A 15,605-nucleotide genomic window follows, 5' to 3' on the forward strand; every position below is an offset into this window, starting at 1 on the left:
TACATGGCTGAAACTCACCCGATTCTGATTTAATGTAATCTAAAAGTAATCCACTTCAGTAAAGTGTGTCCTGTATCAGATGACCCAGTTTTGGTCTTGTGGTTCTCCTCAGTATTGCGGTTCTCTTCAGTATCGTGGTTCTCCTCAGTATCGTGGTTCTCCTCAGTATTGTGGTTCTCCTCAGCATCAGCCTGTGGTTCTCCTCAGTATCGCGGTTCTCCTCAGTATCGCGGTTCTCCTCAGTATCGCGGTTCTCCTCAGCATCAGACTGTGGTTCTCCTCAGCATCAGACTGTGGTTCTCCTCAGCATCGTGGTTCTCCTCAGTATCGCGGTTCTCCTCAGCATCGCGGTTCTCCTCAGCATCGTGGTTCTCCTCAGCATCGTGGTTCTCCTCAGTATCGTGGTTCTCCTCAGCATCAGCCTGTGGTTCTCCTCAGTATCGTGGTTCTCCTCAGTATTGTGGTTCTCCTCAGTATCGTGGTTCTCCTCAGCATCGTGCTGGTTCTCCTCAGTATCGTGGTTCTCCTCAGTATCGCGGTTCTCCTCAGCATCGCGGTTCTCCTCAGCATCGTGGTTCTCCTCAGCATCGCGGTTCTCCTCAGCATCGTGGTTCTCCTCAGCATCGTGGTTCTCCTCAGTATCGTGGTTCTCCTCAGCATCAGCCTGTGGTTCTCCTCAGTATCGTGGTTCTCCTCAGTATCGTGGTTCTCCTCAGCATCATCCTGTGGTTCTCCTCAGTATCGTGGTTCTCCTCAGCATCAGCCTGTGGTTCTCCTCAGTATCGTGGTTCTCCTCAGTATCGTGGTTCTCCTCAGCATCAGCCTGTGGTTCTCCTCAGTATCGTGGTTCTCCTCAGTATCGCGGTTCTCCTCAGCATCAGACTGTGGTTCTCCTCAGTATCGTGGTTCTCCTCAGTATCGTGGTTCTCCTCAGTATCGCGGTTCTCCTCAGTATCGTGGTTCTCCTCAGTATCGTGGTTCTCCTCAGTATCGCGGTTCTCCTCAGCATCAGCCTGTGGTTCTCCTCAGCATCAGCCTGTGGTTCTCCTCAGTATCGTGGTTCTCCTCAGCATCAGCCTGTGGTTCTCCTCAGTATCGTGGTTCTCCTCAGTATCGTGGTTCTCCTCAGCATCAGCCTGTGGTTCTCTTCAGTATCGTGGTTCTCCTCAGTATCGTGGTTCTCCTCAGTATCGTGGTTCTCCTCAGTATTGTGGTTCTCCTCAGCATTAGCCTGTGGTTCTCCTCTGTATCGTGGTTCTCCTCAGCATCAGCCTGTGGTTCTCCTCAGTATCGTGGTTCTCCTCAGTATCGCAGTTCTCCTCAGCATCAGACTGTGGTTCTCCTCAGTATCGTGGTTCTCCTCAGTATCGTGGTTCTCCTCAGTATCGCGGTTCTCCTCAGCATCGTGGTTCTCCTCAGCATCGTGGTTCTCCTCAGCATCGTGGTTCTCCTCAGTATCGTGGTTCTCCTCAGCATCAGCCTGTGGTTCTCCTCAGTATCGTGGTTCTCCTCAGCATCAGCCTGTGGTTCTCCTCAGTATCGTGGTTCTCCTCAGTATCGTGGTTCTCCTCAGCATCAGCCTTTGGTTCTCTTCAGTATCGTGGTTCTCCTCAGTATCGTGGTTCCCCTCTGTATCCTGGTTCTCCTCAGTATCGTGGTTCTCCTCAGTATCGTGGTTCTCCTCAGTATCGTGGTTCTCCTCAGTATCGTGGTTCTCCTCAGTATCGTGGTTCTCCTCAGTATCGTGGTTCTCCTCAGCATCAGACTGTGGTTCTCCTCAGTATCGTGGTTCTCCCGAGTATCGCGGTTCTCCTCAGCATCAGACTGTGGTTCTCCTCAGCATCAGACTGTGGTTCTCCTCAGCATCGTGGTTCTCCTCAGTATCGTGGTTCTCCTCAGTATCGCGGTTCTCCTCAGCATCGTGGTTCTCCTCAGCATCGTGGTTCTCCTCAGCATCGTGGTTCTCCTCAGTATCGTGGTTCTCCTCAGCATCAGCCTGTGGTTCTCCTCAGTATCGTGGTTCTCCTCAGTATTGTGGTTCTCCTCAGTATCGTGGTTCTCCTAAGCATCGTGCTGGTTCTCCTCAGTATCGTGGTTCTCCTCAGTATCGTGGTTCTCCTCAGTATCGCGGTTCTCCTCAGCATCGCGGTTCTCCTCAGCATCGTGGTTCTCCTCAGCATCGCGGTTCTCCTCAGCATCGTGGTTCTCCTCAGCATCGTGGTTCTCCTCAGTATCGTGGTTCTCCTCAGCATCAGCCTGTGGTTCTCCTCAGTATTGTGGTTCTCCTCAGTATCGTGGTTCTCCTCAGCATCAGCCTGTGGTTCTCCTCAGTATCGTGGTTCTCCTCAGCATCAGCCTGTGGTTCTCCTCAGTATCGTGGTTCTCCTCAGTATCGTGGTTCTCCTCAGCATCAGCCTGTGGTTCTCCTCAGTATCGTGGTTCTCCTCAGTATCGCGGTTCTCCTCAGCATCAGACTGTGGTTCTCCTCAGTATCGTGGTTCTCCTCAGTATCGTGGTTCTCCTCAGTATCGCGGTTCTCCTCAGTATCGTGGTTCTCCTCAGTATCGCGGTTCTCCTCAGTATCGCGGTTCTCCTCAGCATCAGCCTGTGGTTCTCCTCAGCATCAGCCTGTGGTTCTCCTCAGTATCGTGGTTCTCCTCAGCATCAGCCTGTGGTTCTCCTCAGTATCGTGGTTCTCCTCAGCATCAGCCTGTGGTTCTCTTCAGTATCGTGGTTCTCCTCAGTATCGTGGTTCTCCTCAGTATCGTGGTTCTCCTCAGTATTGTGGTTCTCCTCAGCATTAGCCTGTGGTTCTCCTCTATATCGTGGTTCTCCTCAGCATCAGCCTGTGGTTCTCCTCAGTATCGTGGTTCTCCTCAGTATCGCAGTTCTCCTCAGCATCAGACTGTGGTTCTCCTCAGTATGGTGGTTCTCCTCAGTATCGTGGTTCTCCTCAGTATCGCGGTTCTCCTCAGTATCGTGGTTCTCCTCAGTATCGCGGTTCTCCTCAGTATCGCGGTTCTCCTCAGCATCAGCCTGTGGTTCTCCTCAGTATCGTGGTTCTCCTCAGCATCAGCCTGTGGTTCTCCTCAGTATCGTGGTTCTCCTCAGTATCGTGGTTCTCCTCAGCATCAGCCTTTGGTTCTCTTCAGTATCGTGGTTCTCCTCAGTATCGTGGTTCCCCTCTGTATCCTGGTTCTCCTCAGTATCGTGGTTCTCCTCAGTATTGTGGTTCTCCTCAGCATCAGCCTGTGGTTCTCCTCAGTATCGTGGTTCTCCTCAGTATCGTGGTTCTCCTCAGCATCAGCCTGTGGTTCTCCTCAGTATCGTGGTTCTCCTCAGTATCGTGGTTCTCCTCAGTATCGTGGTTCTCCTCAGCATCAGACTGTGGTTCTCCTCAGTATCGTGGTTCTCCCGAGTATCGCGGTTCTCCTCAGCATCAGCCTGTGGTTCTCCTCAGTATCGTGGTTCTCCTCAGCATCAGCCTGTGGTTCTCCTCAGTATCGTGGTTCTCCTCAGTATCGTGGTTCTCCTCAGCATCAGCCTGTGGTTCTCTTCAGTATCGTGGTTCTCCTCAGTATCGTGGTTCTCCTCAGTATTGTGGTTCTCCTCAGCATCAGCCTGTGGTTCTCCTCAGTATCGTGGTTCTCCTCAGTATCGTGGTTCTCCTTAGCATCAGCCTGTGATTTTCCTCAGTATCGTGGTTCTCCTCAGCATCAGACCATGGTTCCCCTCAGTATCGCGGTTCTCCTCAGTATCGTGGTTCTCCTTAGCACCAGCCTGTGATTTTCCTCAGTATCGTGGTTCTCCTCAGCATCAGACCATGGTTCTCCTCAGTATCGCGGTTCTCCTCAGCATAAGCCCGTGGTTCTCCTCAGTATTGCGGTTCTTCTCAGTATTGTCGTTCTCCTCAGAATCGCGGTTCTCCATAGTATTGTGGTTCTCCTCAGTATCGTGGTTCTCCTCAGCATCAGACCGTGGTTCTCCTCAGTATCGCGGTTCTCCTCAGTTTCGCGGTTCTCCTCAGGATCGTGGTTCTCCTCAGTATTGCGATTCTTCTCAGCATCAGACTGTGGTTCTCAGTTTCGCGGTTCTCCTCAGGATCGTGGTTCTCCTCAGTATCGTGGTTCTCCTCAGGATCGTGGTTCTCCTCAGTATCGCGGTTCTCCTCAGCATCAGCCTGTGGTTCTCCTCAGTATCGCGGTTTTCCTCAGTTTCGCGGTTCTCCTCAGTATCGTGGTTCTCCTCAGTATCGCAGTTTTCCTCAGTATTGCGGTTCTCCTTAGTATTGTGGATCTCTTCAGTATCGTGGATCTCCTCAGTATCGCGGTTCTCCTCAGTATTACGGTTCTCCTCAGTATTGCGGTTCTCCTCAGCATCAGCCTGTGGTTCTCCTCAGTATTGTGGTTCTCCTCGGTATCGGTCGTTCTCCTCAGTATTGCGGTTCTCCTCAGCATCAGCCTGTGGTTCTCCTCAGTATCGTGGTTCACCTCAGTATCGTGGTTCTCCTCAGTATTGCGGTTCTCCTCAGCATCAGCCTGTGGTTCTCCTCAGTATCGTGGTTCTCAGTATTGCGGTTCTCCTCAGCATCAGCCTGTGGTTCTCCTCAGTATCGTGGTTCTCCTCAGTATCGTGGTTCTCCTCAGTATTGTGGTTCTCCTCAGCATCAGCCTGTGGTTCTCCTCAGTATCGTGGTTCTTCTCAGTATCGTGGTTCTCCTCAGTATCGTGGTTCTCCTCTGTATCGCGGTTCTCCTCAGTTTCGCGGTTCTCCTCAGGATCGTGGTTCTCCTCAGTATCGTGGTTCTCCTCAGTATCGCGGTTCTCCTCAGCATCAGCCTGTGGTTCTCCTCAGTATCGCGGTTCTCCTCAGTATCGCGGTTCTCCTCAGTATCACGGTTCTCCTCAGCATCAGCCTGTGGTTCTCCTCAGTATCGTGGTTCTCCTCAGCATCAGCCTGTGGTTCTCCTCAGTATCGTGGTTCTCCTCAGTATCGTGGTTCTCCTCAGTATCGTGGTTCTCCTCAGCATCAGCCTTTGGTTCTCTTCAGTATCGTGGTTCTCCTCAGTATCGTGGTTCTCCTCAGTATTGTGGTTCTCCTCAGCATCAGCCTGTGGTTCTCCTCAGTATTGCGGTTCTCCTCAGCATCAGCCTGTGGTTCTCCTCAGTATCGTGGTTCTCCTCAGTATCGTGGTTCTCCTCAGTATTGTGGTTCTCCTCAGCATCAGCCTGTGGTTCTCCTCAGTATCGTGGTTCTTCTCAGTATCGTGGTTCTCCTCAGTATCGTGGTTCTCCTCAGTATTGTGGTTCTCCTCAGCATCAGCCTGTGGTGGTCAGTGATCTGTGCCTCCGCTGATGCAGCTCTGCTCTTCTCCCTCAGGTGTGACGATCAGTCAGGTGGACGAGGACTCGTTCTGTGTGTTCGCTCCCACTCCCAGCGCCATGAGCGAAGCCCAGGAGTTCATCCGGGACATCTGTAAAGATGATGTGCGTGCAGCAGCGGTGGCTCTTCTGTGGTGTGTGCTGTGCGAGACTGATGCCTGTGTGTGTGTGTGTGTGTGTGTGTGTGTGTGTAGCAGGAGCAGCAGCTGGAGTTCGGAGCCGTTTACACCGCCAGCATCACAGAGATTAGGTAGAGCTCTCACACACACTCACACACACACACTCACACACAGGGTTTATCACTGAAGCTGGTTGTGTTTCAGGGACATCGGTGTGATGGTGAAGCTGTACCCCAACATGAGCGCCGTCCTCCTGCACAACTCTCAGCTGGACCACAAGCGGGTCAGAACACACACACCAGTTCTAATCTAGTGCATGTCTGTATCAGAAGAGTTATTAATGTAGAGTTATAGACACTGAAAGTGTTATTGAGGATAATGTTATTGTTCTCCAGCTGTTTCATTGACGGTTGAAACTCTGATTGATTGATTTCAGGGAGTTGTTCTGAATCTTCTGATGTTCACTGATGTTTATTTGCTGCTGTAACTAGTAGTAAAGAGGAACAGATGAGCGGTTCTTCTGTCACACACATTAAACACACACACACACACACACACACACACACACACACTGACTTAGTTTACTGATGAAACTGACAGGATTTGAGAGCTGAGACTTTGATTCATATCAGCAGTATCAAAGATGACTGAGATTATGAGATGGCAGGAGCTGCAGATGATGTGTAGTGAAGTTTCAGGTCAGACAGATATTTGAGAATCGGTATCGGTTCATCAGATGGATGTATATGATCCCCGGCCCTGTCACACACACACACGCACACACGCTGTTCTTCCTGATGTGTGTGTGTTTCTGCAGATCAAGCATCCCAGCGCTCTCGGACTGGAGGTCGGCCAGCAGATCCAGGTGAGAACGGCTCAATCCTCCACACACTCGTGTCCGGGACTCTTTATTAACGTGTGTGTCTCCTCCAGGTGAAGTATTTCGGCCGGGACCCGACGGACGGCCGGATGAGGCTCTCTCGGAAGGTCCTGCAGTCTCCGGTGTCGGCGACGGTGAAGAGTCTGAGCGAGAGACACAGCATCTCAATAGGAGCGCCCGGCGAGCCCGTCACGGACCCCTAGACATCACATCTTATGATAAACACTCTTATTATATACTTTATCCTCACAAACACCACTTCAGCTTATGCATTATATGTGTGAAAACCCTCAAACGTGGAAGTGTTGATATCTTTCAAATGAGAAACAGTCCACATTTTGTACTAAAGAAATAAACGAGTCCAACACACACGATGTGTCCTCACACATCCCTAATGTTATTGTCTGTAAATGTGGAGTACTGTACATATTCATGCAGTTTGTCCAATAGAGCAACTGGCCTTCAGATCTTCCTCATTTATCAGCGCACACCTTCCTCCTGTCCAATCAGATCATCCAACCAGGAGCGCATCATCATCATCTACCAATCAGATCATCCAACCAGAAGCGCATCATCATCTACCAATCAGATCATCCTACCAGGAGCGCATCATCATCTACCAATCAGATCATCCTACCAGGAGTGCATCATCATCTACCAATCAGATCATCCAACCAGGAGCGCATCATCATCTTCCAATCAGATCATCCAACCAGGAGCGCATCATCATCTTCCAATCAGATCATCCAACCAGAAGCGCATCATCATCTACCAATCAGATCATCCAACCAGGAGCGCATCATCATCTACCAATCAGATCATCCAACCAGGAGCGCATCATCATCTTCCAATCAGATCATCCAACCTGAAGCGCATCATCATCTACCAATCAGATCATCCAACCAGGAGCGCATCATCTACCAATCAGATCATCCAACCAGAAGCGCATCATCATCTACCAATCAGATCATCCAACCAGGAGCGCATCATCATCTACCAATCAGATCATCCAACCAGAAGCGCATCATCATCTACCAATCAGATCATCCAACCAGGAGCGCATCATCATCTACCAATCAGATCATCCAACCAGAAGCGCATCATCATCTACCAATCAGATCAACCAACCAGAAGCGCATCATCATCTACCAATCAGATCATCCAACCAGAAGCGCATCATCATCTACCAATCAGATCATCAAACCAGAAGCGCATCATCATCTACCAATCAGATCAACCAACCAGAAGCGCATCATCATCTACCAATCAGATCATCCAACCAGAAGCGCATCATCATCTACCAATCAGATCATCCAACCAGGAGCGCATCATCATCTACCAATCAGATCATCCAACCAGAAGCGCATCATCATCTACCAATCAGATGATCCAACCAGGAGCGCATCATCATCTACCAATCAGATGATCCAACCAGGAGCGCATCATCATCTACCAATCAGATCAACCAACCAGAAGCGCATCATCATCTACCAATCAGATCATCCAACCAGGAGCGCATCATCATCTACCAATCAGATCATCCAACCAGGAGCGCATCATCATCTACCAATCAGATGATCCAACCAGGAGCGCATCATCATCTACCAATCAGATCATCCAACCAGGAGCGCATCATCATCTACCAATCAGATGATCCAACCAGGAGCGCATCATCTACCAATCAGATGATCCAACCAGGAGCGCATCATCTACCAATCAGATCATCCAACCAGAAGCGCATCATCATCTACCAATCAGATGATCCAACCAGGAGCGCATCATCATCTACCAATCAGATCATCCAACCAGAAGCGCATCATCATCTACCAATCAGATCATCCAACCAGGAGCGCATCATCATCTACCAATCAGATCATCCAACCAGAAGCGCATCATCATCTACCAATCAGATCATCCAACCAGAAGCGCATCATCTACCAATCAGATCATCCAACCAGAAGCGCATCATCATCTACCAATCAGATCATCCAACCAGGAGCGCATCATCATCTACCAATCAGATCATCCAACCAGAAGCGCATCATCATCTACCAATCAGATCATCCAACCAGAAGCGCATCATCATCTACCAATCAGATCATCCAACCAGAAGCGCATCATCATCTACCAATCAGATGATCCAACCAGGAGCGCATCATCATCTACCAATCAGATCATCCAACCAGAAGCGCATCATCATCTACCAATCAGATCATCCAACCAGAAGCGCATCATCATCTACCAATCAGATGATCCAACCAGGAGCGCATCATCATCTACCAATCAGATGATCCAACCAGAAGCGCATCATCATCTACCAATCAGATCATCCAACCAGGAGCGCATCATCATCTACCAATCAGATCATCCAACCAGAAGCGCATCATCATCTACCAATCAGATCATCCAACCAGGAGCGCATCATCATCTACCAATCAGATCATCCAACCAGAAGCGCATCATCATCTACCAATCAGATCATCCAACCAGGAGCGCATCATCATCTACCAATCAGATCATCCAACCAGGAGCGCATCATCATCTACCAATCAGATCATCCAACCAGAAGCGCATCATCATCTACCAATCAGATCATCCAACCAGAAGCGCATCATCATCTACCAATCAGATGATCCAACCAGAAGCGCATCATCATCTACCAATCAGATGATCCAACCAGGAGCGCATCATCATCTACCAATCAGATCATCCAACCAGGAGCGCATCATCATCTACCAATCAGATGATCCAACCAGGAGCGCATCATCATCTACCAATCAGATCATCCAACCAGGAGCGCATCATCATCTACCAATCAGATCATCCAACCAGAAGCGCATCATCATCTACCAATCAGATCATCCAACCAGGAGCGCATCATCATCTACCAATCAGATCATCCAACCAGAAGCGCATCATCATCTACCAATCAGATCATCCAACCAGAAGCGCATCATCTACCAATCAGATGATCCAACCAGGAGCGCATCATCATCTACCAATCAGATCATCCAACCAGAAGCGCATCATCATCTACCAATCAGATCAACCAACCAGAAGCGCATCATCATCTACCAATCAGATCATCCAACCAGAAGCGCATCATCATCTACCAATCAGATCATCCAACCAGAAGCGCATCATCATCTACCAATCAGATCATCCAACCAGGAGCGCATCATCATCTACCAATCAGATGATCCAACCAGGAGCGCATCATCATCTACCAATCAGATCATCCAACCAGGAGCGCATCATCATCTACCAATCAGATCATCCAACCAGAAGCGCATCATCTACCAATCAGATCATCCAACCAGGAGCGCATCATCATCTACCAATCAGATCATCCAACCAGAAGCGCATCATCATCTACCAATCAGATCATCCAACCAGGAGCGCATCATCATCTACCAATCAGATCATCCAACCAGAAGCGCATCATCATCTACCAATCAGATGATCCAACCAGAAGCGCATCATCATCTACCAATCAGATCATCCAACCAGAAGCGCATCATCATCTTCCAATCAGATCAACCAACCAGAAGCGCATCATCATCTACCAATCAGATGATCCAACCAGGAGCGCATCATCATCTACCAATCAGATCATCCAACCAGAAGCGCATCATCATCTACCAATCAGATCAACCAACCAGAAGCGCATCATCATCTACCAATCAGATCATCCAACCAGAAGCGCATCATCATCTACCAATCAGATCATCCAACCAGAAGCGCATCATCATCTACCAATCAGATCAACCAACCAGAAGCGCATCATCATCTACCAATCAGATCATCCAACCAGAAGCGCATCATCATCTACCAATCAGATCATCCAACCAGGAGCGCATCATCATCTACCAATCAGATGATCCAACCAGGAGCGCATCATCATCTACCAATCAGATCATCCAACCAGGAGCGCATCATCATCTACCAATCAGATCATCCAACCAGAAGCGCATCATCTACCAATCAGATCATCCAACCAGGAGCGCATCATCATCTACCAATCAGATCATCCAACCAGAAGCGCATCATCATCTACCAATCAGATCATCCAACCAGGAGCGCATCATCATCTACCAATCAGATCATCCAACCAGAAGCGCATCATCATCTACCAATCAGATGATCCAACCAGAAGCGCATCATCATCTACCAATCAGATGATCCAACCAAGAGCGCATCATCATCTACCAATCAGATCATCCAACCAGAAGCGCATCATCTACCAATCAGATCATCCAACCAGAAGCGCATCATCTACCAATCAGATCATCCAACCAGAAGCGCATCATCATCTACCAATCAGATCATCCAACCAGAAGCGCATCATCATCTACCAATCAGATGATCCAACCAGGAGCGCATCATCATCTACCAATCAGATCATCCAACCAGAAGCGCATCATCATCTACCAATCAGATGATCCAACCAGGAGCGCATCATCATCTACCAATCAGATGATCCAACCAGGAGCGCATCATCATCTACCAATCAGATCATCCAACCAGAAGCGCATCATCTACCAATCAGATCATCCAACCAGGAGCGCATCATCATCTACCAATCAGATCATCCAACCAGAAGCGCATCATCATCTACCAATCAGATCATCCAACCAGGAGCGCATCATCATCTACCAATCAGATCATCCAACCAGAAGCGCATCATCATCTACCAATCAGATCATCCAACCAGAAGCGCATCATCATCTACCAATCAGATGATCCAACCAGGAGCGCATCATCATCTACCAATCAGATCAACCAACCAGAAGCGCATCATCATCTACCAATCAGATGATCCAACCAGGAGCGCATCATCATCTACCAATCAGATCATCCAACCAGAAGCGCATCATCATCTACCAATCAGATCAACCAACCAGAAGCGCATCATCATCTACCAATCAGATCATCCAACCAGAAGCGCATCATCATCTACCAATCAGATCATCCAACCAGGAGCGCATCATCATCTACCAATCAGATGATCCAACCAGAAGCGCATCATCTACCAATCAGATCATCCAACCAGGAGCGCATCATCATCTACCAATCAGATCATCCAACCAGAAGCGCATCATCATCTACCAATCAGATCATCCAACCAGGAGCGCATCATCATCTACCAATCAGATCATCCAACCAGAAGCGCATCATCATCTACCAATCAGATGATCCAACCAGAAGCGCATCATCATCTACCAATCAGATGATCCAACCAAGAGCGCATCATCATCTACCAATCAGATCATCCAACCAGAAGCGCATCATCTACCAATCAGATCATCCAACCAGAAGCGCATCATCTACCAATCAGATCATCCAACCAGAAGCGCATCATCATCTACCAATCAGATCATCCAACCAGAAGCGCATCATCATCTACCAATCAGATGATCCAACCAGGAGCGCATCATCATCTACCAATCAGATCATCCAACCAGAAGCGCATCATCATCTACCAATCAGATGATCCAACCAGGAGCGCATCATCATCTACCAATCAGATGATCCAACCAGGAGCGCATCATCATCTACCAATCAGATCATCCAACCAGAAGCGCATCATCTACCAATCAGATCATCCAACCAGGAGCGCATCATCATCTACCAATCAGATCATCCAACCAGAAGCGCATCATCATCTACCAATCAGATCATCCAACCAGGAGCGCATCATCATCTACCAATCAGATCATCCAACCAGAAGCGCATCATCATCTACCAATCAGATCATCCAACCAGAAGCGCATCATCATCTACCAATCAGATGATCCAACCAGGAGCGCATCATCATCTACCAATCAGATCAACCAACCAGAAGCGCATCATCATCTACCAATCAGATGATCCAACCAGGAGCGCATCATCATCTACCAATCAGATCATCCAACCAGAAGCGCATCATCATCTACCAATCAGATCAACCAACCAGAAGCGCATCATCATCTACCAATCAGATCATCCAACCAGAAGCGCATCATCATCTACCAATCAGATCATCCAACCAGGAGCGCATCATCATCTACCAATCAGATGATCCAACCAGGAGCGCATCATCATCTACCAATCAGATCATCCAACCAGGAGCGCATCATCATCTACCAATCAGATCATCCAACCAGAAGCGCATCATCTACCAATCAGATGATCCAACCAGGAGCGCATCATCATCTACCAATCAGATCATCCAACCAGAAGCGCATCATCATCTACCAATCAGATCATCCAACCAGGAGCGCATCATCATCTACCAATCAGATCATCCAACCAGAAGCGCATCATCATCTACCAATCAGATCATCCAACCAGAAGCGCATCATCATCTACCAATCAGATGATCCAACCAGGAGCGCATCATCATCTACCAATCAGATGATCCAACCAGAAGCGCATCATCATCTACCAATCAGATCATCCAACCAGGAGCGCATCATCATCTACCAATCAGATCAACCAACCAGAAGCGCATCATCATCTACCAATCAGATGATCCAACCAGGAGCGCATCATCATCTACCAATCAGATCATCCAACCAGAAGCGCATCATCATCTACCAATCAGATCAACCAACCAGAAGCGCATCATCATCTACCAATCAGATCATCCAACCAGAAGCGCATCATCATCTACCAATCAGATCATCCAACCAGACAACATGACATCATGACTTTGCGTAAACATACACGCCACTTTCAAGTCAAGTGGCGTGTTATCTATACGCATTTTGAGCTATCCGCGTGTATGTCCACGCCGAAATCTTTTGCGTGTATGTCTACGCCATTAAATGTCCGAGTGATTCCGCGTGTATGTGTACGCCGTTAAATGTCCGAGCGAAACGAAGCAAAATCTATATCTACATCTGTGGAGCGATATTTCTTTTCCTAGGATGGTAGGAGAACACTCATAAATGGTATTAACCCCAGTGACGGGTAGGTTTAGGGACGGGCTTGGGGTAGGTCATATATCTAAATATACATAATACAGTAATATAACGTTAAGTCAAAGGCGTTGATAAACACGCTGAAAAGCGATTATGCGTGTTGATAGCACGCCAAAAATGGAAATACGAATTGGCGTGTCATACATACGCCATTTCATGAGATCAGTCTGAACCAGAAGCGCATCATCATCTACCAATCAGATCATCCAACCAGAAGCGCATCATCATCTACCAATCAGATCAACCAACCAGAAGCGCATCATCATCTACCAATCAGATCATCCAACCAGAAGCGCATCATCATCTACCAATCAGATCATCCAACCAGAAGCGCATCATCATCTACCAATCAGATCATCCAACCAGGAGCGCATCATCATCTACCAATCAGATGATCCAACCAGGAGCGCATCATCATCTACCAATCAGATGATCCAACCAGGAGCGCATCATCATCTACCAATCAGATCATCCAACCAGGAGCGCATCATCATCTACCAATCAGATCATCCAACCAGAAGCGCATCATCTACCAATCAGATCATCCAACCAGGAGCGCATCATCATCTACCAATCAGATCATCCAACCAGAAGCGCATCATCATCTACCAATCAGATCATCCAACCAGGAGCGCATCATCATCTACCAATCAGATCATCCAACCAGAAGCGCATCATCATCTACCAATCAGATCATCCAACCAGAAGCGCATCATCATCTACCAATCAGATCATCCAACCAGAAGCGCATCATCATCTACCAATCAGATGATCCAACCAGGAGCGCATCATCATCTACCAATCAGATGATCCAACCAGAAGCGCATCATCATCTACCAATCAGATCAACCAACCAGAAGCGCATCATCATCTACCAATCAGATGATCCAACCAGGAGCGCATCATCATCTACCAATCAGATCATCCAACCAGAAGCGCATCATCATCTACCAATCAGATCAACCAACCAGAAGCGCATCATCATCTACCAATCAGATCATCCAACCAGAAGCGCATCATCATCTACCAATCAGATCATCCAACCAGAAGCGCATCATCATCTACCAATCAGATCATCCAACCAGAAGCGCATCATCATCTACCAATCAGATCAACCAACCAGAAGCGCATCATCATCTACCAATCAGATCATCCAACCAGAAGCGCATCATCATCTACCAATCAGATGATCCAACCAGGAGCGCATCATCATCTACCAATCAGATCATCCAACCAGGAGCGCATCATCATCTACCAATCAGATCATCCAACCAGGAGCGCATCATCTACCAATCAGATCATCCAACCAGAAGCGCATCATCATCTACCAATCAGATCATCCAACCAGAAGCGCATCATCATCTACCAATCAGATCATCCAACCAGGAGCGCATCATCATCTACCAATCAGATCATCCAACCAGGAGCGCATCATCATCTACCAATCAGATCATCCAACCAGAAGCGCATCATCTACCAATCAGATCATCCAACCAGGAGCGCATCATCATCTACCAATCAGATCATCCAACCAGAAGCGCATCATCATCTACCAATCAGATCATCCAACCAGGAGCGCATCATCATCTACCAATCAGATCATCCAACCAGAAGCGCATCATCATCTACCAATCAGATCATCCAACCAGAAGCGCATCATCATCTACCAATCAGATGATCCAACCAGGAGCGCATCATCATCTACCAATCAGATCATCCAACCAGAAGCGCATCATCTACCAATCAGATCATCCAACCAGGAGCGCATCATCATCTACCAATCAGATCATCCAACCAGGAGCGCATCATCATCTACCAATCAGATCATCCAACCAGGAGCGCATCATCATCTACCAATCAGATCATCCAACCAGGAGCGCATCATCATCTACCAATCAGATGATCCAACCAGAAGCGCATCATCATCTACCAATCAGATCATCCAACCAGGAGCGCCTCATCATCTACCAATCAGATCATCCAACCAGGAGCGCATCATCATCTACCAATCAGATGATCCAACCAGAAGCGCATCATCATCTACCAATCAGATCATCCAACCAGAAGCGCATCATCATCTACCAATCAGATCATCCAACCAGAAGCGCATCATCTACCAATCAGATCATCCAACCAGAAGCGCATCATCTACCAATCAGATCATCCAACCAGGAGCGCATCATCATCTACCAATCAGATCATCCAACCAGGAGCGCATCATCATCTACCAATCAGATCATCCAACCAGGAGCGCATCATC

The 15,605-nt window shown here is 48.1% G+C and overlaps 1 protein-coding gene across 1 annotated transcript in view; it reads left to right on the forward strand.

The window, feature by feature from the left end:
* Nucleotides 1-6,845, forward strand: part of LOC130090940 (polyribonucleotide nucleotidyltransferase 1, mitochondrial) — a 34,975-nt gene extending 28,130 nt beyond the window's left edge. The window contains exons 24-28 of the mRNA XM_056258583.1: nt 5,380-5,486; nt 5,576-5,631; nt 5,705-5,783; nt 6,318-6,365; nt 6,434-6,845. Of these exons, the coding sequence (XP_056114558.1) occupies nt 5,380-5,486; nt 5,576-5,631; nt 5,705-5,783; nt 6,318-6,365; nt 6,434-6,583 (440 nt within the window). The 3' untranslated portion in view covers nt 6,584-6,845. The remainder of the gene's footprint in view (nt 1-5,379; nt 5,487-5,575; nt 5,632-5,704; nt 5,784-6,317; nt 6,366-6,433) is intronic.
* The last annotated feature ends 8,760 nt before the right edge of the window (nt 6,846-15,605 follow it).

This window comes from Rhinichthys klamathensis, unplaced genomic scaffold (genome assembly GCF_029890125.1).
Source record: "Rhinichthys klamathensis goyatoka isolate OS25496 unplaced genomic scaffold, OSU_Roscu_1.1 h1tg000155l_1, whole genome shotgun sequence".
Classification (NCBI taxonomy): Eukaryota; Metazoa; Chordata; class Actinopteri; order Cypriniformes; family Leuciscidae; genus Rhinichthys; species Rhinichthys klamathensis.